Source organism: Tripterygium wilfordii, chromosome 14 (genome assembly GCF_013401445.1).
Source record: "Tripterygium wilfordii isolate XIE 37 chromosome 14, ASM1340144v1, whole genome shotgun sequence".
Classification (NCBI taxonomy): Eukaryota; Viridiplantae; Streptophyta; class Magnoliopsida; order Celastrales; family Celastraceae; genus Tripterygium; species Tripterygium wilfordii.
Window position 1 is genome coordinate 4494997 of NC_052245.1, and position 27670 is coordinate 4522666.

The window sequence follows — 27670 nt, forward strand, 5'->3', positions numbered from 1 at the left end:
CTCTATTGATGAATGGTGGTAAGAAAGTAAGAAAAAGAATGGGATTCTTTTTATAGGAAACTTAAAGGGGATTTTGAGAGAGAGTTGTTTGAGGTTGGTAGATTAGTTTTGATTCAGGAAAAATGGTATTGGATTCAATGGGCTTTGATTACTTAGTTGAAGCCTCAAATTAACAAGTTGTTGCACCAAACTGGCCAATCAATGAGAGTGTAATTTCTATAGTTCTTGGTATACAAGTATTTGTTTAGGAAAAAAATTAAGCAAAAAGGGTTGTCTTTTAATCAAGTTGTAAAATAAGACTAATTAGAAGTTGAATATGGGTTTGATATTTTAAAAATGACATATTTTAATGTTTTCTTGTGTTCTTATTAATTCAGCCTTTATATCTTATGGAAAATCATATGATATTCAGATTCAAACAAGAAAAGAGAAGGATATACCATATGGTCAAACCATGCCCATTCATTCTTTGTTTCTTTTTTTTTTGAAAGACCAGGAAAAATTCATGGGACAACACTTCCATAAAACTTGCAAGAAACACTTACACATGGGGGAGAGAAGCTCAACCCCCACACAGTACGAAGTATCACCTTCGAGAAAAAACAAAACAGGAAAAATCCATCAGATAAGAACTACAACAAAGGAAAAAAGAAACAGCTACAATAAAAGAACCAAAGAATTAGGCTTGACGAATGAATCTTTGATCCTTCTTGACAGCCTGCATTAGGAACGTTGGGCCTTCCTCAATCCAAACAGTTTCATCACCAATCTTTAAAGCCTCCCTTGCGAAACGGTGGGCAACTTCATTACCAGACCTCCTAACATGATTAACTTGCCAAGATATAAAAGCACCTAGACGATTCTTGATCTCCTTAACCGTACTACTCCAAGCATTCTGTTAATTTGTAGAACCTAGTTGCTTCTTGTATAAGCAATAAAGAACACTTTCAAACAGAAGTTTTCAAGTTTTCGTGACTAGAAAAAACAGATAAAGCAAGACTGTAACCTATCTTGTATTACAGCAACTTAGCAAGTCTTACAGCAACACTCTTTCAAGTAAAGGAAGCTTCCTTACATAGGAAAACGGGATTGCCCACAACCACATAAGAAAAAAACAACATAAAGAAGACTTACTAAATGTAGTATGGTCAACTTTCACCAATAATGTTGACCCCAACAGTACAAACAAAAGAGCACCGTATTACATGTTAGTAAAACCTTACGTCACTAACACTCCTCCTTAAGGTTTTGCTTGACAAGCCCTAACCTTGTCCTTAGCATTTCAAACTTGATCTTGGGCAGAGCTTTGGTAAAGATATCAGCAAGCTAGTCTTCAGACTTGCAAAACACAAGCTTCACCTCACCATCCTTCTCTGCTTCTTGTATTGCATGAAGCTTCACTTTCATGTGCTTTGTTCTTCCATGTTGTACTGGATTTTCAGCAATGGCTGTAGCTGACTTACTGTCACAATATAGCTCAGTAGCATTATCCAATACAAACCCCAAATCATCCAGCACCTTCCTAAGCCAGACTGCTTGATTAGTAGCTCCAGCAGCAACCACATATTCAGCTTCAGCTGTTGACTGAGCTACAACTTCCTGTTTTCTTGAATTCCATGAAAAAGCACTTGAGCCAAGAGTGAAAACAAATCCTGAGGTACTCTTACAATCATCAACACTCCCAGCCCAGTCACTGTCAGTATACCCTACTAGAGTCCTCCCTTCATTCTTCTCAATCCATAAGCGAAAGTCAAGGGTGCCCTTCAAATACTTAAGTACTCTTTTAGCAGCACCATGATGATTAAGACTAGGGGTCTTCATAAATCTGGAGAGCAAACTCATAGGGTACATCAAGTCAGGCTAGTGGCAGTTGCTAAACTTCTTCAACATGTCTAGTGCATACTTTCTTTGAGATAGAAAGATGCCACCATTAGTCTGAGAGATATCCATACCTAGGAAATATGACATTTCTCCTAAGTCAGACATTTCAAATTCCACTTTCATCTCATCCTCGAAGGATTGAACAGCAGCAAGACAACTGCCTGTAATAAAGAAATCATCCATATATAAAGAGATCACCAACCACTGCTCACCACTTTTGATATACAGTGTAGGCTCATTCACACTCGTCCTAAAACCATGAACCAGCAAGTATGTGTCAATTCTACTATACCATGCTCTAGGAGCCTGTTTCAACCCATAAAGAGCCTTGTATAGCTTATAAACCATGTCCTCCTTCCCTGGAACAATAAACCCCTGAGGTTGTTCAACAAAAATCTCTTCTTCCAGCACTCCATTCAAAAAAGCTGACTTAATGTCCAAATGAAATATCTTTCAACCCTTCTGAGCTGCCAAGACAATCAATAACTTGATAGTATCATGCCTTGTCACAGGAGAGAAAGTGTCCCCATAGTCAATACCTAGAAGTTGAGCATAACCTTTAACAACAAGCCTTGCTTTATGCTTGTTCACAGACCCATCAGGGTTTAATTTGGTCTTATAGACCCACTTTACTCCAATCACATTCCGATTTGGAGGCTTTGAGGTAAGTTGCCAAGTAGAATTTTTATTAATCATATCAATCTCATCATGCATAGCCAGCTGCCATTCTTCATACTTGCAAGCTTCCTCAAAACATGAAGGTTCTGCCACCATCATATTACAACTTTCATAGATGTCAGATAAGGTTATAGTCTTTCCAACAGAAGACTCATCAGTTGTGTCAGAGACTACTTTGTCTTGGTTCTCACCATAAACATGTTCTGAATTCACTGAGACTTGTTTGAGCTGAGAAGACCCCACAACTCTTTCACAATCCCAGTCCCAGTATGCATCTTCATCAACAATGAGATCCTTACTGACCACAATCTTCTTAGTTTGCAAATTATACACCCTATATCCCTTGGCTTGACTTGAATAGCCTATAAAAATGCCCTTTTTAGCTTTCTCATCCAATTTGGTTCTCTTCACAGATGGCACATGAGTATAACACATAGAACCAAAAATTTTCAAATATTTTGCAGATGGTTTGGAGCCAAACCAAGCTTCAATTGGTGTTTTACCTTTAACAGACTTGGATGGTAGTCTATTAAGAAGATATACAGATGTATATACTGTCTTAGCCCAGAATATTTTAGGCAGCTTCTTCTCCATAATCATGCATCTAGCCATCTCCATGACAGTTCTATTTTTTCTCTTAGAGACCCCATTAACTTTGGAGTGTAGCTCACTGTGAACTGATGAGCTATTCCTACATCATCACAAAACTCCTGAAAGTTTGTGGAAGAATATTCTTTCCCATTGTCAGATCTCAGAGTCTTGATCTTCAGACCACATTGATTCTCCACAAGAGCTTTAAACTTCTTGAAGACATTGAAAACTTGAGACTTACTGCTCAAAAAATACACCCAGCACATCCTTGTGAAGTCATCAATGAATAAGATGAAATATCTATTTTGACTAAAAAGAATCAACACTCATGAGACCACACACATCTGTGTGTATCAGTTCTAGCTTTTTAGTGGCTCTCCATGCTGAGTTGGCTGGAAAAGACTTCCTGTGTAACTTGCCAAGCTGACAAGCTTCACACACCCCATTTGCATCCCCAATATCTGCCAAGTCCCTCACTAGGCCCTTCTCCATAACTGACTTCAAAGCAGTATAGTTAAAATGTCCATACCTCTTGTGCCACAACCAAGTATCTTCAACCTTTGCAGCACAAGTGGTTTGCATTGCAGGTGAGCATTGTAGGGAAAAACTATTCCCAATCATAGGAAGCTTAGCTACCTCAACATTTTCAGGATTATAAATAGTGCAACATAAGTCCTTAAAGGACACAGTATACCTCTTCTTAATCATTTGAGGCACACTAAGTAAATTGTTGAGTAAGCTAGGAATATACAGAACATCTGATATAAACTTTGTACCTCTTTTAGTGCTAACAACAACTGTCCCCTTCCCCTAAGCTACTACTACATCACCATTACCAATCGTCACCTTGGTCTTCACAGACTTATCTAGAGAAGTAAACATATCAATGTCCTTGGCCATGTGACTTGTACAGCCACTGTAAAATTTGTTTGCTGCTAAGGTTGCTGCCCAGAAGACTGCTGCTTCTGTTTACAATTTTTCTCAATATGACCAGTTTTCTTACAAAACCAACACTGAACTAGAGACTTGCCCTTATATCTACAGTCCTTCTCCAGATGATTGGTCATACTACAAGTTCCACAAGGAGGATAGTTACCCTTTTTTTGAGTTTGTTCACCAGAATTTACACTCTTGCCCTTCCTTGATTTGTCCTGATTGTATTTCTTGTTATCTTTGAAGAATGAACCTTGCTTCCCCCTTTATGCCTAGCCTGAAATGCTCCTTTAGTCACTTCATCATTCCTCAATGAGGCTCTCTGCTCTTGAGCTTGCAGCTTACTGCATAACTCAGACACAGTAAGCTTAGTGAGATCACAGGACTCCTCAATGGCAGAGACTTTTGCTTCAAATTTCTCTGGCAAACTGATCAACATCTTCTCTACTACCCTCTGGTCAGTAATATCCTCCCCATACAAACGCATCTGATTCACCAGATTACTCAACTTATCATAATACTCCTTTATAGACTCACTCTCCCTCATTCTCTACAGTTCAAACTCTCTTTTGAGAGTGAGAAGTTTGACAGACCTTACCCTTTCACTGCCCTTAAACCTCCTCCTTCAATTGCTCCTAGGCTTGCTTGGCTGTCTTGAGGCCAACAATCCTCGAGAAAATTTCCTCCGTGACTGCAGCATAAATGTAAGACAGTGCTTTAAAATTCCTTGTCTGTGAGTCCTTCTGTGCCTTGATCTGAGCCACGATGGCATCATCAGCAAGTTCAACTAGCTCATAACCCTTCTCAACAGAGTTCCATAGATCATGAGCATTGAGAAGTGCCTCCATCCGTACGGCCCAAAAATCGTACCCCTCTCCCTTGAACATTGGTGGAGTTGGTAGGCTCGAGTTGCTCGACATCTCCGATCTTCGTCACAGGTCTGGTAAGAACTTGAAAGCTCTGATACCACAATCAATTTGTAGAACCTAGTTGCTTCTTGTATAAGCAAAAAAGAACACTTTCAAATAGAAGTTTTCAAGCTATCGTGACTAGAAAAACAGAGAAAGCAAGACTGTAACCTATCTTGTATTACAACAACTTAGTAAGTCTTACATCAACACTCTTCCAAGTAAAGGAAGCTTCCTTACATAGGAAAACGGGATTGCCCACAACCACATAAGAAAAAAACAACATAAAGAAAATCTCAACATAATACCATATCCAAACGGAATCCAAACCAAAGCCCTCAAGCCCACAACTATCTCTATACCATCCAACACAAGAGTCCCAACCATCTAGGGCACCCTCATGGTCCTCAAACTAAAATCCAGGAATACATGCTTACAATGCGTAAAACCATCAAATCAAACTAAACATGACACAAACAATGTCCAAAATACAAGTAAGTCAATAGTCCAGGCCACCACGATCATGCCCCCTCCTGTTGATCTGAAGGACTCCCATCAGAAATAAACTCACCTGATAGGATATAAATATCTAAGGTTTGAGCCGAATGCCCAGTAAGGATATAAAGAGTATAAATAAAGGTTAAAGTTTAAATAAAGTAAATGCAGTAATATGTCAATGAGGAAATATGCACTCGGTCACCCAACCGAACCTCCAAACTCATCTCCAATGATAAACCAACAGTATCTCATCGTTCTCGAGCATTTACAAGCATCAGAACACTCGAATCACCGGTAATACTAGAGAACGACACATATCAGGCAAGAGTCCCGATCACACAGAGCACCCTCTTGACCTGATATCATCTCAAGAGTCCCAATCACATGGCACCCTCTCAGGCCAAAAATCACATAATTCCGCACAAGAGACCCAATCACAAGGAACTCTCTTGGCTCAAAATCACAATAACCCCCAATCCACCAACACCTAACATGAAACTCCCGAGTCTATACCCTGTGATCCACCATGCCACTAATAATGCACAAAATATAATGCAATGTCCACATCCATCAATATTTCATGAAGAGTACTTCAAACATGTCAATCAAGCTTGACATTTCCAGGGTATAATGCATAAGTATCAACGAGAGAAATAAAAATAGGGCTACGACCTTCTTTGGAACAAGCAAAGAGTGACCCAAAGAAGCTTACCAAGTCAAACGAATAGTATTCGAGAGCAGGAAATATTCAAGGCTTTTTCTGAAGTTCGAAGATAACAAGGAATGGAGAAAATCCCTACGTCAAAGCAAAATCGTAAATTCCCCCCACAAACGCAATGTATGCTCCACTTGAATTCACTAACCTATTACATGAAATAAGCTCCATTAAATTTTCATGTTCACCAATCTATTCAATTATCACATTTTAGAAATCCACATTTTACCTTTCATGTCAACCCAACCTTAATTAGAACTATTGGAATCATAACTATTACCTTGAAACTTGTTAGTGCCACCAAATTAAGGAATCAAACTCTCCTCTTAAATTTGTTCAAAACCCACACTTGAACCTAGTAATACAATATGATTAAAGTCTAATTTGAGCTATTAGATAAAGAAAAACTCAATTTGAACCAAAAGCCCCACAACCCATTTGACCCACAAACCCTAGATTCAAAGCTTTTACCTCAATCCCTTCCTTTTTTTGTAAGTAAATGAAGTGGGTGTAGACTCCACTTAAGGAAGACTTTTGTCGGCCGAAAAACTTGTTGGAGGCTCGCCGGAATGGGGTATGTTCATTCTGTTTGAGTGGTGGAGGGAGAAAAGGGAAAAAGCCCTTTTTCTCTTTTGTAAAATGAAACTACCGGGTGAATGTCAAGCCTTCACCCGTTTCTTTTGTCTTTTTTAAATAATAAATCTCAATATTTTTCTCTCTTTCTATTTTTGGACCCCAAATTGATTTTAAATATCCTTTAAACCCTTTTGATATTTCTTTTTACCCTCATTTTTATTTATTTCATAAATTAAGTTCATATTTTTTTTGTCTATTTATTAATTTTTTTCTTTTATTAGGATGGGGTATTACAACTAAACCCTTAGATTTCAACTCAAATATCACCAGAACATCTACAAAATGAATAAATTCCCTTTACCCTTGCCAAGTGTTCGTTGATGATTGGATGCTCTTAATTATTGGTGGGTCTCACGGCACCATGTGTTAGCATGTGACTAGATGTCACTTTTGAGGAAAATGATATAGATCCATAAAAATTGGTATCCATAAGTTTCATAATCTATGTGGCATGCCACATAGAGGAGAGGTTTCCCGCCTCTCCCTCATAAAATTTTTTAGATGGTACTTTTTGCTTTTTTTATTGTACTTTTATGCTTCTCTCTCCTGCACATATTTTACCTTCTAGCTCTGTATTTTTTCCTAATAGGTTATTACACTGTGCATATGACAGTGTATTTTTCTTAGTTGGTTATTACACTGTGTATTTGACAGTGTATTTATCTCATACGAGTATTATAGAGAGCAATTGACAGTGTATTTATGCAGACACTATATTGTTTACCAAAGAAATCTTGTATTTTATGTCATTTTCATAGCATAATAAGCTTAATAAAGGTTACCATTATTTCACCAGAATTATAATTACATTGGTAGTCGTGATAATTTAATAACACACTGCAATGTTACATAACCCAAAAAAAAGGTAGAGAAGCAAGATTGACACTGAAATTAACACCGCAAAACTAGTCACCATCATAAACCAACAAAAGAACAATCAAATCACTCACTAAAAACCAACAAACACAACAAACAGAGGGAGCAAAACATGAAGCCCAACTCCTAAGATAAAACGAAAATCAAACCAACATCGAAATCAGTTGCTCCTCACCTAGGGGAGTTCATTGGTGGTGTCGGATTGTCAAATCGACACAGAAATCAGCCGAATCGATTTTTTTGTTCACGGTCACCTTCGGCTTCATGGTGGATTTCTGGCAAAACTAGCGACGGTTGACCGCAAATGGTGCTTGGGCTTGCTCTTGGTGGCCAAACGCTTCTTTTGACGGCAATGGTGGTCCGATTGGTGGTCGGACAGAGGAGATCCATTGGTGGTCGTGAGAGAGGGAGAGAGGATGTTGATGGAGAGAGAAAGAGGAGATGGAGTCATGGAGAGAGAGAGAGAGGGAGAAAGAGATAAGAGAGTAGAATTGTAGATAGAGAAGATTAGGTTTTGTTTTAATATTTTATTTTTTGAATTTTGAAATTTTTGTTTATTTGAATTGTTGCTTTGTCATCACTTGACATGGCATGTCATGTCGTTATGAAGGGTTTATGGATACTAATCCTATGGATGACTATCACTACCAAGCCCATAAGCATCGTTTGTCAAAATCATGATAACATCGTTTGTGGATACTAATATGATGTTTTTTGACAGAAGAATGACCCGTCTGGTAACCCCATTAATGCAACACAGGGTTATTGAGTCCTGGGTCATTGGGTTTGTCGGGTCAGGTTCTGGGTTACCCGATAACACTTAAGAAGATCCAACAAATTTGAGCATAATATGAAAAACAAAAGCCAAATCAAGGGAATGCAAGACAGTTCGAACAAGCAAACAGAGAATCACAAGAATCAAAGTTATCTCCTCCAACCAAAAGATTTCGTGAATCCTGAAGAACTCTATTGAGATGGTCGTCGAGCATCTGTACCTACCTCGACATTTTCAATTCTTCATCTCTTGTCTCATACGGTCTTCAATTGGAAGAATTTGTTGTGTTAATTGGTTTTGTTTTGTTTTGGATGAAGGTGCAAGGTGGAAAGAAGGATTGATTTTGTGCATCGTGTATAGTGGTAAGTGCAAGCGTGAAAGTTGAAGTGGAACTTATGGGTATTGTTTCTAACTCTATGACGGTGGTTGACTGGTTGCCATGTTCTGGAATCTAAGGTAGTAGTGTTTGTTCTCTCTAAGATGGGACTTGGGCTTATTATGTTAATTTCTATTTCAAGGTCAGACTAGAAATTGGGCTTTGTTCTCTTTGCTGTCTATCACTATATCACTATCAGTGCATCTAGTATTACATTTGTGTCTTTGTGATGTCCCACATCGGAAACAAACCAAAAGAGAAGCTCAAGAAAACGTTTTGAAAAGCACAAAGAGGTCCACATATCACGTGTCAAATACTTTTATGTAAATATTATTTTTTATCTGGATTATCGGATCACACGATTACTCGAGAAGTATAAAAATAGCTATCTGAAACCGTACCTTATTATTGACTTCCCGGGTTGGGTCTAACCTGGACCCGGATCGTTAAAAAAGATTTTGGGTTGGCTCGATAATCCCTTGGTCGGTCTGGGTATAGAAACAGAAAAGATTTTGGGTTGGTTCGATAAACACTTGGTCGGTCTGGGTCAGAATGGACACTCCTAATGATAATAATATGGCTACACAACCAAAGAAGAAACAGAGCATTTTTATGAGTCTCTGCCAGAGGCCCAAAAGCAAGCTTTTCTATATAAGAAGCTGAATTATCCAAGGAATAATTGCATTGCAAAAGTAACAGACATCTTAATTTTCTATTACAGAAATACATTTAAAATCTTCAATAATTGAAACCCTGAAAACAAATTCCCAAATGTGGGAAAGAATACTGAATAAACCAAACTCGAAAACTAGGATCACAAAAACAACAAAGCTAGCTTATATTTTAAGCTTTAAAGCATGAATTCAATCATGTGTAGGAGCATCTATGTTTATTATCTTAACAAACTGGCAGGTCTGCTGGAGGAGCCTGTAAAGTCTGCAGTGCTCCAACACCGTCCTCCACCAAGAATGCCATGGCCAGACCCCAAGCGATATGAACATCCAAGTGACAGTGCATTAGCCAAACACCTAAAAAGATAGTTAAAGCAGAGTAAAAAGAGTGTAATTCATAATCAAGGGAAGGGAAGGTTGTTAGTGAGATTTTACCTGGATTGTCCGCGACGAATCTAATGACTGCCCATCCATTCACTGGGACAGCAACTGTATTTCTCTGAGGCGGATCCACGAGGTTGAACTTGGATGTATCAGTCTTGGGATTGAAGTTTCCAAAACCCTCTGCGAGGATGTAGAAATCGTATCCGTGAAGGTGAACTGGGTGGTTCTCTGGAGTGAAGATGCTTGTGTCTTGCAACACAATTTGGACTCTAGAACCATATTTCAACTTGTACACTTTTGTTCCTGCAACAGGTTGCCAGAGTGATCGGTTCACATTGCCGGTGTAATCGAATTTCAGTGGTGGGTTTGCTGGGAAATCAGTGGTGAAAACTCCTGGTATGCCTTGCTTGTGAGCTTGCAGTAGAGAGAAATTTGATGGAAGAATAAAAGATACATTGTTCATGCTTGCAGTGAATCGCGTTCCATTAGGCCCCTGACACTGGTTAGAGTTGAAGTTTTTGGGGCAGCTGTTGAGTCCTAGCCCAACAGTGAAGAAGAGATTCTCGTCGATGACAGTTGGGACAGGAACTTTGCTAGGACTTCTGAGACTTGTAGTGAAGGCTGTTGCAGTGTTAGTGTCATTGACAGCCGGTAGAGGAGGCATAACTGGACTGCTCGAACAATTCTTGCAAGAGGATGACTTGTATTCGAGAATGGCTGTCGTAGTAGTGTTGTCGAATGGTGCATTTTGGGCACTTTGGTAGGGAATCGCAGCGATGTAGTATCGACCTGGCGCCTGATCACCTTTGATTAGAACATCAGTTGTTTGTCCAGGTCCAAGCATTATTACTGATGTGGTGAAGGGCTTCAAGTAACCGGCATCAGCACCGACAACGGTGAACTTGTGGTTAGCAATTGTGAAGAAGAGTTCTTGGTTCAGGGCTGCATTGATGACTCTGATGAGGTTGGTCTCTCCAGAGTTTATTGGAACAATTACAGTATCTACACAGGCAAACAGGTATGATACCAATTAGTCTTTTAATCAAACACTTGTTAAACATAGCCAATGGCTAAATACATAGTGTGTAGAGAAGCAAACCATTGCTGGAGCAATTATAGAGATCTCCAGGTTGACCATTAATGGTATATGCATCAGAAATATTTGGAGCTGCTCCTGTTCTAGTAGCCTGCCTCACAACACTAATTGGGTCCGCGTTCCACCATTCGCCTGATCGTCAGCATCATCAAACTCAGTTAAATTCAAGAAATACATGTATACATACACCCAATTCATGAATGAATGAGACAATAATTACCAAGAAGAATGGGTGTTTCGCGATTCGGCTTAGTAAAAGGGTATGAAGATCCTTGTTTTGGGTGGATGATTAGAGCTCCATAGACAGTGGCTCTAAGCCATGAACTATGAGCGTGCCACCACAATGTCCCTTCCTGTCCTTCAATTGTAAACCTGTAAGTGTAACTCCCTCCTGGCCTAATTGGGCACTGTGTCACAAATTCTGGTCCATCTGCCCATCCAGTTCTGAATTGCCTCACGCCATGCCTGTTCAAAAATGATATAGACTCAATTAAGCACAATCATTGAGAGTGTTGAAAGTTTATGGTGAAAAAAATTTAGTTACCAATGAATGGTGACATTGTATTGAGCTCTGTTGGTGACTTTGACAACAAGAGTGTCACCATTGTTAACTTCCAATGTTGGTCCAGGATACATCCCATTAACAGTGATTCTGTTCTGGGTTTTGCACAGCCTCTTCACTGGTGTTGCTTGAACCTGTTCCAAGTTAAAACCCAACAAATGATAAATCAAATTTAATGTAAAAAAAAAAAAACACAAAGACTTACAACAAAGTAACAAACACTTACAACAAAGTCATGAGAGTGAATCTTGGCATTTGCATTGGCAAAGAGAAGCAAAATGCCTAAGAAGAAAAGGCAAGAATGGTATGCAAACTCCATTTCTACTGACCCTTTTCTGCTAATTGAGAGATTGTTAAGGTTGTAACGTAATCTGTGTGAGAACAATTAGAGGAACGAGGGGGGTTTATATAGCTGTGATGAAGCTGAATTGGTCAGATTTCATTGGTAGACTTAGTTCAACCCTCTTAGGAGTCGTTACACCCACTTGCCTATCAGAAGTGAATAATGTGTATGAATGCGTGCTTTATAAGTCTCTGTGAGGTTGAAATTTAAACAAAGCAATAATATAATCACTACCATTTTCAACAACAATATCAAAATGTTTGGGTCTTGATCTTCATTCATCACTTCTCTTTGGTTTAAGCAGTTGTACTTTCTTAGTTTACAAATTATATTTTAAGTTACAGTCCTAATCTGCATACTATTGGAGAAGATGAAGTATTCTATGTCAAGAAAAACAGAAACACAGGCAATGGGACAAGGCAATAACAGTCAAATTCAGATTTCTTTTTTCAACAAACAACAGTAGTCCAAAAAGAGAGATTGATTAAGAACTTTCAACCCTCTTTGTATTTTAGTGATATACGACCATTTTAGAAGTTTGCTTTATTACAATAATACGGACTAGTAAGATTGAAATTTTGCAATGTTGTCAGAATTAGATGATATTTGACTGGCTGAAGCGAAACGGCGTTCTGAGCAGGACTAGTCGCCTTTGACTTCTAACCCCACCATAGTTTCTTGAAATTCCATCATTTAGGACCTCAAATGGATTGTTTTTTTTTAATGTTTTTAAGGGCATTGTCGTAATTTATATTTTTGCGTGTTCATAATATTAGGTTTGTAACCAGCCCTACTGGTCATTATCTTCCATTTTATGAAATAAATCAAAACACTAGAAAGATTTTCTCATTTTTCTGGTAGATTCCAATGTTATTGATTTTGGATCAATCGTTGGTTTGTTTTCTTTGTTGTTCTGCATGCGTCAGTTCTGTACGTAGAAAAGTTTTTTTTCCCTAATATTAATATCAAGATCAACACTACTAAGAAACCTCATTACATTACTATATCTACTATTTCTTTAGTATAAGAAAATCCCATTAAGGGTAAATCAGAGTTGGAAGTACATTTTGAGACATATACATGTATATATACATATGCATAACGTATACTTATATATATACTTATTGAGAATGAGACATGACATTGTTCTTCATAATTACTTCAATAAAAGGGATCTCAAAAAACAGAGTAAATTAAATATAAGCACAAATTGTTATTGGGAAAGTTATTGGTCGATGATGGAATAGAACAAGCCTGCCGACTAATTAATAAAGTCAAGATTTTGAAGGATTCTCTATATACACATGTATGTTTGTGGTGCATGCGATATTGGATGATTAAGTCTTTAGTTTAGGTTAACCGTGGAGCAGATTATTTATTTGTTTATTTTGAAAGCAAATTAAAGTTGGGTGTATGATACATAGTCTTCTCTTATTAGGTGGTAAATAGAATAATATAACAAAGATTACCTATGATGTCAAACTTCTTAATTATAATATTTGGTAATTGTAGGACATTTTGATTGGTCTATAACTAATCCACATCAGAAGCGATAGGGATCCCAGTAAAAAGCATCCCTGTCATCCCAGTAATGAATGTGTCACTCTCTGGTTCAATCACAAGGTTTTGTGGGACCCTACACTTACATTAATCAAGGGACAAGATCCACTATTGGGATAACTGAGATGTTTTTTACTGGGATCCTTAACAATTTTGAATCCACATGGATGATCTTTTGGTAGTGTAAAAGTAAGTACTTGAAATTTGTGGTTGTCAATGGGATTATAGAACTCATCTTATGCTATTTTAAATGTATAATTGTAGAATCATGTTGTCAGAATTACGTGAAACTTAGCCATAAACTCATTTCAACATGATTGTCAAGACTAGTGCTATGTCCCTAGCAACACCCAATTTTTTTTGTCAAATTATATTGTTTAAGGCCTCAAATGGGTCTCATAATTTTCCGTTTTTGTGGTTTTCTTTTCATTAGGATTGTAACCGCCCTTAGGGGTCATTATCTATTGCTTTTGAAAAAATTAATCAAAACTTGAGGATGTTTTTCTCTCTCTGATGGATTCTAACGTGCTCTTTTTTATTAAACGTTGGTTCAATTGTAATTGTACTTTATGTTTGCTTGAGGTTGCTCCAATATTTTTGCTTGAAATGATACATGTTGATCTCATGGAATGTACATATACTTGTACAAGATTTCTTGAAGCTTAAGTGATTCCATATGCTTTAATATCAAGGCTTTAATGGCAAGTTGTGTAAAAAGTAGATGCTTATTATCTAATTGCAACAGCTGTTAAGTCTCTTTGGATGTAAGCATGTCAACAAACAGGGATGGAGATGGTCTAAGAGAGATAGGTGAACAACATATAATAATATATTGAACAAATTTAGTTGGTAAAGTTAGTTATTGACTTTGAAAGTCTTTGATTGGTGGGGGTTTTCATTCTCAGTGGGTAGTTTGTTTGATTGGTCGGGGTTTTCATACTTATAACTAAGCAAATCAGCATCTTTTATTACAAAATTACACCAAATCCAGAAATCTTAATTTCTTGAAATTGTGTGATTTGCCACAATGTGCACCACACACACAGATGTCGCTGTTTTTTTTATCAATTATTTTAAACAAATTACATTTTCTACTGGACCGGGCCGAGGATGGGCTTGGGCATTTTCTTGGAAGTTATTAACTTTGGGCTTGGATTGGCCCAACAAGAGCAACTCTATTCCTTTCCATTGTGGCCTAAACTTGCAGGAAAAAAATTGAATGCAAATATGTAGTGGAAATGTGGAATGGAGAATTCTTTCTTGAATGCAAAATTGTCTTTAAAAACTCAAAAAGCTAAACAAACTTGTATTTACAGACCTGAAAGCTTACTCAGAAGTGGAAAACCAGTACTCAAGAATGAAAGAATTGTAGTAGTACTATACTCTAGTATATATCTCTACCATTATTTCTCCTCGCTCGTTCCAGCAGCAGCAGCAGCTCAATCAGATGTACCTGCTACTGCTTCTGGTTTGATCTCTTCAAGTTGATGAAGGACCTGTTGAACTTCTGGTCTTGCTGAAGGCGAAGGATCGACGCAATGCAATGCCAATTTCAATGTATTGAGCAGCTCATCACCAATTGTAGTTGCATCCTTCATCAATTCCGGGTCGAACACTTCATTCGTCCACTCCTTCACAATTGAGGCAAATCTACTCCATTCATGGCTGCTCCTGGAGACTTCCTTGTTAGAAGCTCTAGGATTATCACACCAAGGCTGTACACATCAGTTTTGGTGTTGGCTTTCTTAAGCTTGGAAAGCTCAGGTGATCTGTAGCCCAAAGCTCCAGCAGTGGCGATCACATTAGCGTTGGCAGCTGCTATCATTAGGCGCCAGAGGCCGTAGTCTGCTATCTTTGCATTGGTGTGCTCATCAAGAAGGACATTACTTGATGTGAGGTTCCCATGGATGATGTTCTCATTGTTGTGAAGGTAGAACAACCCTCTTGTCATGCCTTGTGCTATTCTCATTCTTGTTGGCCAATCAATTGGTGTGTCAGGCCCTCTAGCTGTTGCAGAACAAGATAATATAATCAGCTTAAATTACACATGAATACAATTAGAAACAGAGAACTTCTATATATACAGTGGAGGAATGTAGCAAGCCTTCTTTTTGGCATGTAATCATAGGCAAGAAGCTTTTCTCCTTTGGGACCTAAGTAATAAGCCCTCAAAGCCAAAAGATTTGGGTGTCTGATTTTCCCAAGAATATTAACTTCAGTTTCAAATTCTCTCTGGCTTTTGGTTATCTTTTCTCTTAATCTCTTCACAGCAACTTGACTCCCATCCTCCAATGTGGCTTTGTACACAGTTCCATAGGTACTCTTTCCCATAATCTCAGCAGTTGCACACAAAAGATCATCTGCTGTGAACACCATTGGCCCATCAAAATGTACTAATTTCCCACCAGCATCTCCACCGGTTTCGGCTTCAACTCCAGCTCCCGCAACCCCTTTTTTGCCCTTGCCGCCACCTCTCCGGCTGTGGCCTGCCCATTCTTTGCATTTGATTGAGGTATTTTCCTTATCGAGCACCAAAACAGAATGCAGCAGAGGATAAGCAGAACTATAAGGAGTGCTCCTGCTGCAATGAGAATAATGTCTTTGGTACTCAGTTTCCTACGATGAGCTCCTTGTTTTTGCGGTGGAGGCGCAGGGACAATCTGAGAAGGTGTCTCAGAAGGACATGGAGCTGAAGCACTATAACCACATAGCTGAATGTTTCCAATAAAAGAGCTTGAGTTAAATCTTTGAGAGAGGGGTTTAGGCACAGGACCAGAGAGATTGTTGAAAGAAACATTGAGGAAACTAAGTCTATTGACATTAGAAAGACTTTCTGGTATTTCTCCACTGAGTTTATTCTCTGATACATCAAGCTTTGTAAGCAATGTAAAATTAGAAATACTAGCAGGCAAGCTCCCATTGATGGCATTGTGAGATAAATCTAGTGTTCTAAGCCTAGAGAGCCTCCCAATTTCACTTGGGAATTCTCCGGTTATTTTTTTGTGACCGAGTGAAACCTCCTGAAGTTCTATTAAATTGATCAATGAAACAGGAATGCTTCCAGTGAGGAAGTTATGGTCAAGTGTCAAAGACTGAAGTTGGAAGAAGTTATTCTTCTGTGACTCACCCCAAGTATCTGGGATTGATCCAGAAAGGTTATTGCCTTTCAAATCAAGAAAAACAATAGACGAAGACCAAGTAAGACTAAGTGGGATTGAACCTGATATAGAGTTATAGCTAAGGTTGAGCCTGAAAATCTTCGTAGAGTTTGCCAAAGTCCTGGGGATTGTCCCAGTTAGCGAATTGTTGCTAAGGTCTATAGTTTGTAGGAGAAGAGAGAAACCCAATGAAGGAGGAATCGAGCCCGAAAGTCGATTATTAAAGAGCTGAACTCCTCTAAGATTTGGGAGAAGTCCCAATGTTTGAGGTATTGAACCTGCAATGACATGATCATGGAGGCTTAGCTTACTCAGCCCCTGAAGTTGCAAAATTTTGTCAGTGATTCTTCCTCCCAATCCCTTCCATGGAAGCTGAATTACAATGACTTGACCTTGAGCACACTTGATCCCCGCCCATCCACCAGAACAAGCGCCATAGCCACTATCATTCTAGCTCTTCAAGAACCCTTTTGGATCAAGTAACTCACTCTTGAATGCCTGAAGCCCTTGATAATCAGCTGCTGTGATTATCACACCATCCCAGTCCTGCCCAGAAACATCCTGAGACACCCATATACACAACAAAACCCAGGCAAGAAACTTCCATCTCTCCTTGTTCTTGTTAGAAATGTAGCTCCAATCAGCGAAACAACGAAAAGGGTATTCACAAAAGCTATCAAAAACCCTACTTGGGTTCTCCATAACCATCAATCAAGGTCTGGTTTTTAAAAAGAATATAGAAAGTTCAGGTCTTTAAGAGGGTTTTAGTAGCGAGAGCTACTACTGAAAGTGATGCAATTAGATTCAGAAGTTCTTCTTTATAACGGCTAGTTTTCTTCTTTGTTGTTCAACACTCGAATTATTGTTAGAAGAAAAAACGCTAGAACATACAAATTTATATATATTATTCTTAAAATACATATCAGAATCTGTAAACGGAGACACCTGGCAGTGTTTGGGAGGGCGTTCACATGAGCTTAATCCTTTGCTGTACCGCTAGTGGTATCAGTTATACCAAACGGGTCTAATAAGCTAGCTGTAACGCCCTATAAAGGCTTGGTAAACCGCTCCCAAAAATAATCTCTAAAACAAAGCTTTTGAGAGAGCGGTTTATCTAAAACTCGAGCTTTGTTTGTTTCACTCCTCCATCACGAATTCTTTGCATAGAAGAGAGGTGCGGTCCACGACGAGGTTAGTTTCGTGTGCTGATCTGGCTTTACATATGCTACTGGTATCCTCTTCGTCTCCGTCTTCGTTCAATTTTCTGATATTGGTCGATTTTCTTGTTAGGTTTTTGCTGATACCGGTGGTTACGTCTCCGTTTTCGTTCGACCCAAGGAGATCACAAAGTCACTTGATTTTTTGGTAAGAACCCATAACTCTATCCTTTGTTTGTAGTGGTTTGATTGGAAATTTACATATGCAATTTGTGTGTTTCGTTGCTGTTTATGGTTTTCTTGCTCTAGTTAGGACCTTGTATTTGTATAGATTGGCTTCGGCAAAGTTGTTCTTGTGAATTTAGGGTCAACATTCTGATTTATGATTTGTGATCTTAGTTGTTTGTATCTTACAAGACCTGTGACTTTGCTTAGTTTAAAAATCAGATGGAAATGCCCTGTCTACTTGCACCTTGAGGCTTGATTAGATGGACTTGTATTGTTTAGCTTGTGCAAATTTGTTCTTGCGAATTTATGGTCAGATTATACAGATTTTGTGCAATTTTCTGAGTTAATTTCTGGGCAATTTTAGGCAGTTTTTTGTGTACTTTCAGTGCAGTTTGTGTGTAGTTTTTTTGGGTAATTTCTGGACAGTTTTTGTGTAATTTGATCAATTTTCTCATTATATTCTGGGCAGTTTTCTTGGATTTTTTTGGTTGTATTCTGGGCAGTTTTCTAGTTAGTTTTTGGTAGTTTTTGTGCAGTTTTTTTTGGACAGTTTTGTGGGTAAATTCTGTGCAGTTTTTGGGTAATATTTTCCTATGAGTTTTGATTTGATTTGTTTTGTTTAGTTGTTTGCATCATTTGGTTGTGCAAGTTCAATGATGCTAAAGTGATCAAAAGCAATTTGATTTTAATTTGGCTTTCATACGCAATGTATGAGTAAATTATGTTGATTGATCATTATCATATCTCAGGGAGCACCTAGACTTTCAGTTTCTCATGTGTTGTCTTTTATATGTATACCTAATGTTTAGATATGTCAAGGAAAGGGAAAGATAAAATGGCTTCATTTGAGGGTAGTCATAATGAGAGAATTAAATGGGATTATTCGAATACTTGTGTCTTGGTTGAGATATGTGTTGTTGCTATGAAAGCTGCTAAGCGAGTCCCTGGCACTCGTATACCAAAACTGGAATGGGAAGAACTTGTGGTCCAATTCAATGTTAAAACATGACATAATTATCAAAAACAATCATTCAAGAATAAATGAGATTTGCTTAGAAAAGACTGGACATTATGGGTGAAGATGACTACCCAGGATACGAGTGTTCGGTGGGATGCTGTTACTGGCACTATAAATGCAAGCAACGAATGGTGGGAAGAGAAAATTAAGGTACGTGTATTATAATAAATTGTAAACTATATTCTGCTACCATTATTGCATGTATTTCTAATGAATGCAATTTTTTTTTTACTTTGCAGGAGAACAAGGAATATGCCAAGTTCAATAAACATAGCTTCAAGAATAAGGCGGACCTTGAATTATGTTTTATTGGAACATATGTTACTGGTTCAGCGAGATTGGCACCGTCTAGTGGATACATACCAACTCCAAAATACCATTGTAGTGATGGTAATCAGAGTACCCAACCGACAATGATTTGGATACTTGGTTTGGAGAAGGATATATGCCGGAGCTACCCAACACATCCAAAGATTCACCCTACCCATACACTGATCCACCCAATGAAGTACACCTTGGAGAATCACTTGAAAAAGTTATTGAGAATGATGATATTTCTTCTGCAAGTTCACCTTCTAAGGGTGTTCCGGTGACACCATCTCACACATCCGAATCATTGGGGAAGAGATCATTCGAAGGTTCAGTTAGCAGGAACTCAAGTAAGAAGCGATCGGTCACCAAAGCTGATGAACATGAAACAATACAGAGGTTGGTATATGCTGTGGAGTCCCATGTGTCTGTGAGTAACTCAGTGGCAGCATCTAGGGTTCGCAACGTCACCAAGACCACTGTGGCTATGGTTGTGGATATCCTGCGTTAGATGAGGAAGGAACATGAAATTTCTAATAAACTTATTATCTTTGCAGCTGAATTGTTTTCTGATAATCGTGCCAAAGCGGACATGTTTGCAACTTAGATCCTGATTTGAGGCTGCCATATCTGAAGCAAAATATGATGAGAGAAGCAATATGGGTGGTGTGTGATGACATTGACTTTGGTTGCATTTTATCATTTTTTTTTTTGGATATTCCAATCTAGGTTAATGATAGTATTAAGATGAAAACAAGAATATTTTTAACTATTATGTATGCCTAATAAATGGAATATTTTGAACAATTATGTATGTCTAATGAATGGAATATTTTTAACTATTATGTATGTATAATGATACATGTTGTGATTTTTCACCATTTAAGTTTGATACAGATTGTGCTTTTTATTTTTCTTTAATGCATTTGATTATTTTGAGCACAACTCACGGATATTCCTTTACATCCAGGCAACAACACGACTAATATGGGTGGTGATGAGTCTGATGAGACTGATGATGATGATGATGAGTATGATGGGATGGATGATGATGAGTATGACGATGAATGGGAATTGAACCGTAAAAGGAATGATGATTTTATACTCATAGCGTCTGTAACTGCAGCTGCAATTTATCATCGGAGAAGACGAGCTACATATTTTGATAAGATGCCGTGCAGGACAAATAAATTACAGGGTGTGAAATGGGTAGCTGAAATTTTACATGGACACCCAGATAGATGCTACCAGACTTTTAGGATGAAGAAAGAGATTTTTTGAGACCTATGTTATCAACTGAGGGATAAATACATGTTACGAACAAGTAACTACGCTCAAATACCGGAAATGGTTGGGATGTTCCTCTTCACACTAGGCCACTGTGCAGGGAATAGATTGGTTCAGGAATGTTTTCAGCATTCTAGAGAAACAGTTAGCAGGATGTTCCATGAGGTATACTGCATAGTGTGTACTTGTTATCAGTGGACATCATTAAATAACGGGAGAACCAGTTTGACGAAGTCCCAGTTAAGATTAGGGGTGACCCAAAATATAGCCCCTTTAAAAATTATGTTGGTGCCATCGATGGAACACATATCCCAGCTATGATTCCTAAACCTGACATAGGTCGATTCATTGGGAGGAAAGGCACAACGACACAGAATGTAATGGAAGCGTGTGACTTTGATATGCTGTACATATTTGTGTCGGCTGGATGGGAGGGATCAGCACATGATGCGCGTGTGTTCCAGGATACAATTTCAACACCGGAATTACGATTTCCAATGCCACCTCGAGGGAAGTCTTACTTTATGTAGTTATTATACTTTCTTATGACATAATTTATTGTATATATAATTTATTGTTATTTGTTTTTACCTTAAACAGGAAAGTATTATCTGGTTGATGCGGGGTATCCTCATAGGACCGGTTTTCTTGCACCCTATAAAGGTGAGAGGTATCATTTATCTCAGTTTGAAAATGGTCACCGAGCAACAGGTCCTCGTGAGGTGTTCAATCACACACACTCGTCACTCCGAAGTGTAATTGAAAGAATTTTTGGGGTTACCAAAAATCGGTTTCCTATATTGAGGAAGATGCCATCTTACCCCTATGAAACCCAGGTTCAAATTGTAATTGCGGGCATGACACTTCACAACTTCATTCGATTGAGGGTGACGAATGACGAAGAATTTACAAAAACGGATGAAGGGGCAACTAGTTCATCTCAAGAACCAACTATTGAAGATGTTGTTATTGGTGTTGATGATTTACGCGATGATAGGACCATGTCCTCTGTTCGGGATAAGATTGCAGATAAACTTGTACGTAGGAGGCAGAGGTAGAGACAATGAGTGCTTAGAGTGGTATTAAATTTATGTTATAGTACTTAATTTAAATGTGGACATGTAGGTTTATTTGTATCGAAAAAATTGTCAATTTATTCTTATGTGGTGTTCTAAAAATAACAACTCTTTTATTTGGCAAATAACCAAACAATGCACAATTCAGTACAACTTATAAGCTTTAAACAGCTTTTGGTTTTACCAAACACCTCACAGCTTATTTCACAGCTTTAAGCTCAGCTTATTTTTCATAACTTAACAGTTAGCGTTGAAAATCAACACAACCGCTCAACCAAACGGAGCCAACTTTTTCATGGGGATTTAGATTTTGTGTCTTATATTGTCCAACCGCGCCTCCTAACGGCTCTTTTTCGTGGATCCCATAGAGACTCTGGTTGGAATAATTAGATACGAGTTTTTATAAGTAATAAATTTTATTGGATTCTTTTAAATCTTAGTTAAATAGAATAAAAATTATACATAAAAGCCAATGTTTTGCTAATATACAACAAATGTTTTGCTAATATACAACAAATTAGGTATTGTAATGTGACTTTTACTTTTAAATGTAATAATAAAATTTAGATTCGAGTTTTTATTTTGTTAGTCATTTGGTGGTCCATGCCGATAAACAAATTTTATCAGTGTTATCAACAAAATTAAATTTTCAAGTATCAAAAGAACGGGCCTTCACATTATGCCCAAAAGTATTAGAGAATTCTCAATAGTCTCGAGCTCTTCGCTGAAGACTCTGAAACAAAGAAACCAACTCCGAGACTCACAGCCCAAATCCCCCACCAACGGCCCATCTCACGCCCTCCATATCCAATATCTTCCCTAAATCTCAACCATTCATTTTGTCGTCCCCAAATAAACAGTATTAGACACTGACAGTCAAATTCAGCATCGATATGTCCTCCAAAATTCCATTCGATTACTACACTTCCTCTTATGCTTCACAGTGGCAAATCTATAATCTGAACTCATCCGGGCACAACTAAGTAGCGGAGGTCTGGAAATAGTGTACCTAAAATTTTTTTTAGGGTTATTTAGATAACACGAACAAAATCACTAGTAATAATTTCAAATAATGTTATCAGAACATACCCGTGCATTGATCCATGATAAAAAAAAATTTAGAGGCTTAGCCAGTTGGCTCGAAGTGTCATGGGTACCACAAATTTTTTTAATAAATTAATTAATTTTATAAATAGTAATAATAATAGTGTAATAAATCAAATCTTCACTTAAAAATAATAAAAGACACAGGTTAAAAATAAAAAAATAGTTTCTATAAGGAAGTCATGAAATAAATAAGAGAGGCCCAAAACAAGAAAATAAATAAGATTGGACCCTTTGGGGCAAAAAATCCATATTTAGGCCCAAAAGCAATAAGTCTAGAGTTACAAACCCATGAAAGGATGAAACTCCACAAAGCAAAACCATCTTCTTCTTCAATGAACACATAAACTTCCACAAAACAACATCCGCTTTTTTCCATCTTTAATCAACCAACACAAGAAGATCCAGCCCGTCTCCAACATTTTGGAGGCCTAGACAAATTAAGAAAATGAGGCCCTCATCCCCCTATAATTTATTACATCAAATGAAACCAAATAACGCTAAACTAAATCTAAGAAGAAAAGGTTGATACTCTTCTAGCCTTTTGGTGTGCAAAATTGTCAATCAAATCGTTGTGATCAAGTTTAGCTGCCATTTTTTTCTCAATAGATAATATGGTCAAACCGTTCAATCTATCTTCTCAATAAGATGAGTAGACGACAAACAGCGCAATAGGTTTTGTTACTCCTTGGCTTTTACTGGTGTTTTTTCAATTATTTAGTTCTTATTTTACAATTATGACCCGCATTTGTACTGTTCGAATTTGATTTGCAACTCTACTAGTGGGTTACACGGCAATCAAAGTTCTAGGTCAATGAATTAGACAGTTTAATTTTTATATATGTGATGGCGTGTCATTTTGTATTTGAGCTAATGAGCTTGTTTTCTTAAATAACAATATATTGGGAGATTTTTTATTATATCAATTGACAAGTACACTGTACACACCTAAAAAGCTATACAACTCAAAAAAAGGTGAGGCCCCTCCCATGGGAGGCCCTAGGCAATTGCTTGGCCGGCCTCCCCAAAGAGCCCGCACTGAGAAGATCCCTTAATCAGTGAGTTCTTTTTGGTTATACATATATGTTGCTTACCAAAAAAAATAATGAACTCCATAATGGTATCCACACCATCTGTCGCGTGCTGCTCATCCTCGTGATGAAGACTTGAAGAGTCGCTACAATTGCATACCCTTTTAGTATCCATTTCTCCCGACCCTTCAAAATCCATTTGGTTGTCTTTTTTCATAAATCCCAACTCATTTTCACTCAATTTATGCTCATCAGACCAATCATTGCCCAGAGAAGAGTAATCCCAACAAATCCAACAGCTCATTTTCACTCAATTTCTACACAAATCCCCACTTGTTTTCACTCAATACCTATTCTGATTTCTAATTGTCTAGAGAAAAGTAATCTGACATGATACCTTCAAAACTTCTGACATCTCTAACTAAATTTGGCGATTTAACAAAGTTTGATTCCAAGTCTCAACCCTCGCTCAAGTTGATCGAGTTCACCAGCATTGGTTTCGAATTGTGGAGCATTTTTCAGTCTTGCAACTCAACGAGCACCCTTTCCTGTGATAGTTATTAAAAACAAGAAGCAGTGTTGCTTTGTCATGATGTGACAATTTCCTAAATGAAATCCCACATCGAAAGAAGAATACAATTGACATGGCAAGTTTTCTATAAAGCCAACAGAAAAGAGCGAGACCCGGTAGACGTGCTTCTGAAATGAAGCCTTCAAAGTAAAATGCTCGTCAGCTTATGTGAGCCTTCCGATTTGAGGTTACACTCACGGTTCTCGCTGGTTGTGATGGGTCAATTGCTTAAACGGTTCAACGATAGAACTGGCCCGACTTTCACGAAAAAAGAGGATTGGACTTATCACAATTGTTCTATAAAAGTTTTTATAATCAAAAAAATATTTTATTAGATAACATAATTAGTAATAATTTTAAAAATTGATAATGTTCATTAATAAAAATATCTTTCGATACTTGTTACTAGGCAAAACCATACTAATTTCAAAAGTCAATACACCAAAGAAAAATAGAGATTATTATTTGTTTGCACTTGTAATCTAGGATGATTAATATGCCTTTCAAATGACAAAATACATCGTATGTTCGTACATCTGCAATGCATGTCTCTACTTGATACTCAAGAGTCATGCATTAAATGATAGAGAAGTCAATGGGATAAATTTGAGCCAATTTTATCAACTCTGATGAATCAAAATTACCAAAGCATCACATTGCAGTAAGCAACACAAAGAAGCCACTCATATTCTCTTTTTGGACTGATAAAAAAGGAAAATGTGTAATTGAAACATGAAAAATGTGATTGAATTGGGGTTAATTATTCTTTGGGATGGGTTGACCCCAGCAAAAAAATAGCATTGTATGTGCTCTAAACTCCAAAATAAAGAAAGGTATGCAAATATTGGACTAAATAATGCCATTTAGCGCCAATGAAGTGAATATGAGGTCATATGGCAATGGACTAATGGTAATGGTAGTGCTTCATATAAAGCAAGTCGTTGCAAAGCCCATCAGTGTTTTTTGTACGCGTTTCTCCAATAATATAATCATCTATCGCCCGCAGTCAATTTCTCTGTTATAGCGAACGCGCCATTGATTCAACACGCGCCACCGATGGCAGCACCCACACTCCCAATCTTGAACCCTCAATCCACGGGCGGTGATCAATCGCAGCCCCCGATTGCGACACCAGCTTTTCGCTTGTTTATCTCACGCATATCCTCCTCTATTCGCCATGGCCTCTCACAGCGCCGCCCGTGGTATGAACTCGTTGATCGGACCTCTATGAACCGACCAGATTCCCTCTCCGAGGCTGCTTCCCGGATCCGGAAGAATTTGTCTTATTTCAAGGTCAACTACATGACCATGCTCGCGGTCGTTCTTGCCCTCTCTCTACTCTCTCATCCTTTCTCTCTACTTGTTCTCGTCGGCCTCCTGGCGGCATGGATCTTCATGTACCTCTTCAGACCGTCCGATCAGCCTCTGGTGCTCTTTGGGCGTTCTTTCTCTGATCGTGAGACGCTGGGCGGATTGGTGATTTTGACAATAGTGGTCGTGTTCTTGACTTCTGTTGGATCCTTATTGATCTCGGCGTTGATGGTCGGTGTCGCGATCGTCTGCTTGCACGGTGCGTTTAGGGTTCCGGAGGATCTGTTTTTGGATGACCAGGAGCCCGCAAATACCGGCTTCCTCTCATTCCTTGGAGGTGCTGCCTCCTCCGCCGCCGCCGCCGCCGCTCCAGTCGTTGCCGCTCGGGTGTGACCCTAGATCTTTGACTCCTCACGTGTATGGTCTCTCTTCTGAACGCTAATGTATTTATTTTGAGTAATATTTTGTCGGGACAGTGAATGATTCGATTGTATCTGATTTTGAAACAATGGATTAGGGTTTTGCTTTCCTTATATATAGATTGGATCTGAATTCCCATTATCATGTATTTTTAGATCTGATTATACAATTTTTTTGGTGGGTTTATTTTGAAACATCTATATTGATTTATTCACTTATGGCCTCTTTGTTTCTCGTGGAATGATCGTTAATAATAGTATATAGGTGGAGTTGTATTTCATGATCATGAGTAGTAGATTCTTGTGGTTTTCCTAGGGGTGAGGCCTTCAAATATTTGTTGAAATTTAGTGGGCTTGGGGTTCCCGTTTCCCTTGAAGACATTCTTGGCAAGGATAATATGATTACAGTATTTCATGTATCATCTACCTTCAAAAAATACGATACATTAGATTAATCAACACTAGTCATATGATATAAGGCTCTGTTTGTATTATTGTAAAGTAAATTTCTGCATTATGTCTTTTGCATTGTGGAACTATATGCATGTAGAATCAGTTTTGCATCCTCTCTGTACATGAACAGTTTGTGTGAGGGTTCTTACCCTGTTATTTCGTCTGGCGTATTTCACACTTTCTACAACTATGCTCGGTGGTGAGGGGTGCTTTGTTTTTCTTCATGTCAGATTGAACTTTTTTTTTCTTACATTTGTTTATTTCATGTTCTTTCCTCTGTTTTTTATTTCCGAATTGCTTTTTGTGTGGTTATGGGCGCGTTTGGGTTGGATTGCGCACATGCGGTTTTGTGTGTGCTTGTGCCTGTGAGGTGATGTGATTGGGATTGAGTGGGGGTTCAAGGTGGAGCAACTCTTGGCGTGCCATACTGCCATGGTTTAAGGGGGGGCAAGAATGGAGAAACTTGTTCCATCGAAAATTCGAGATATATAAAGAAGGATATTGTGGCTCATGGGGTTCTTGTTCCTGAAATTTCAAACTGAAAAGTAGCAATGCTGATTTGGGATTATTAGGATTTTGGCAAGTTCAGACAAAATACTGAATTTCCCGTGCTTTCAGTTTTTGGGTAAAAATTGTTTTCTAGTGATGGGTGAGCTTATATAATCATATATGTTTGAGATAGAGAGGTGTATTATCCAAATTCTACCTGCAGGAGGATGCATATTATGTTCTTGTTTGCCGCATCTCACATTGAATGTTCCTTTGCTGATTTAGGATATTTGTTGATTTGGGTAGCTTCATCTTTGACCAAATTTCTTGTAACTGGGAAGTTTGCTTCATATGGTGTTGGTGCATTTTTAGTATTTTGAGATTGGACTTTCTTATAGATTTTAGGAAAACTATTATGTTTGAAGATTTAAATGATTTGATTTGGGAGACTGAATTAAGGGGCTTTACTCTTTAGGCTTAGTTTTGCATTGCTTGTTCTTGTTGATGCTAGATTTTTTGACAAGTTTCGTACCAACTATAGCTGTCTTTTAGGCTTAATATTGTGGCTAACATATC

At 38.1% G+C, this 27670-nt stretch overlaps 3 protein-coding genes and 1 pseudogene across 3 annotated transcripts; 2 read left to right on the forward strand and 2 right to left on the reverse strand.

Moving 5' to 3' along the window:
- Positions 1 to 9495: 9495 nt before the first annotated feature.
- Positions 9496 to 11962, reverse strand: LOC120014706 (laccase-12-like). The gene is made up of 6 exons (XM_038866737.1): positions 11807 to 11962; positions 11563 to 11714; positions 11239 to 11483; positions 11022 to 11150; positions 9974 to 10924; positions 9496 to 9895 (listed from the first exon to the last, which is right to left on the reverse strand). Exons 1-6 carry the CDS (start codon positions 11897 to 11899, stop codon positions 9765 to 9767), a joined length of 1701 nt encoding a protein of 566 aa, XP_038722665.1. The 5' UTR covers positions 11900 to 11962; the 3' UTR covers positions 9496 to 9764.
- A 2960-nt stretch (positions 11963 to 14922) lies between these two features.
- Positions 14923 to 17343, reverse strand: LOC120014132 (annotated as a pseudogene).
- A 3357-nt stretch (positions 17344 to 20700) lies between these two features.
- Positions 20701 to 21698, forward strand: LOC120014133. The gene is made up of 3 exons (XM_038866054.1): positions 20701 to 20805; positions 20865 to 21093; positions 21241 to 21698. Exons 1-3 carry the CDS (start codon positions 20701 to 20703, stop codon positions 21696 to 21698), a joined length of 792 nt encoding a protein of 263 aa, XP_038721982.1.
- Positions 21699 to 25350: 3652 nt separating this feature from the next.
- LOC120014781 (PRA1 family protein B3-like) lies at positions 25351 to 26367 on the forward strand. The gene has a single exon (XM_038866839.1). The coding sequence runs from the start codon at positions 25479 to 25481 to the stop codon at positions 26124 to 26126; it is 648 nt and encodes a 215-aa protein (XP_038722767.1). The 5' UTR covers positions 25351 to 25478; the 3' UTR covers positions 26127 to 26367.
- The last annotated feature ends 1303 nt before the right edge of the window (positions 26368 to 27670 follow it).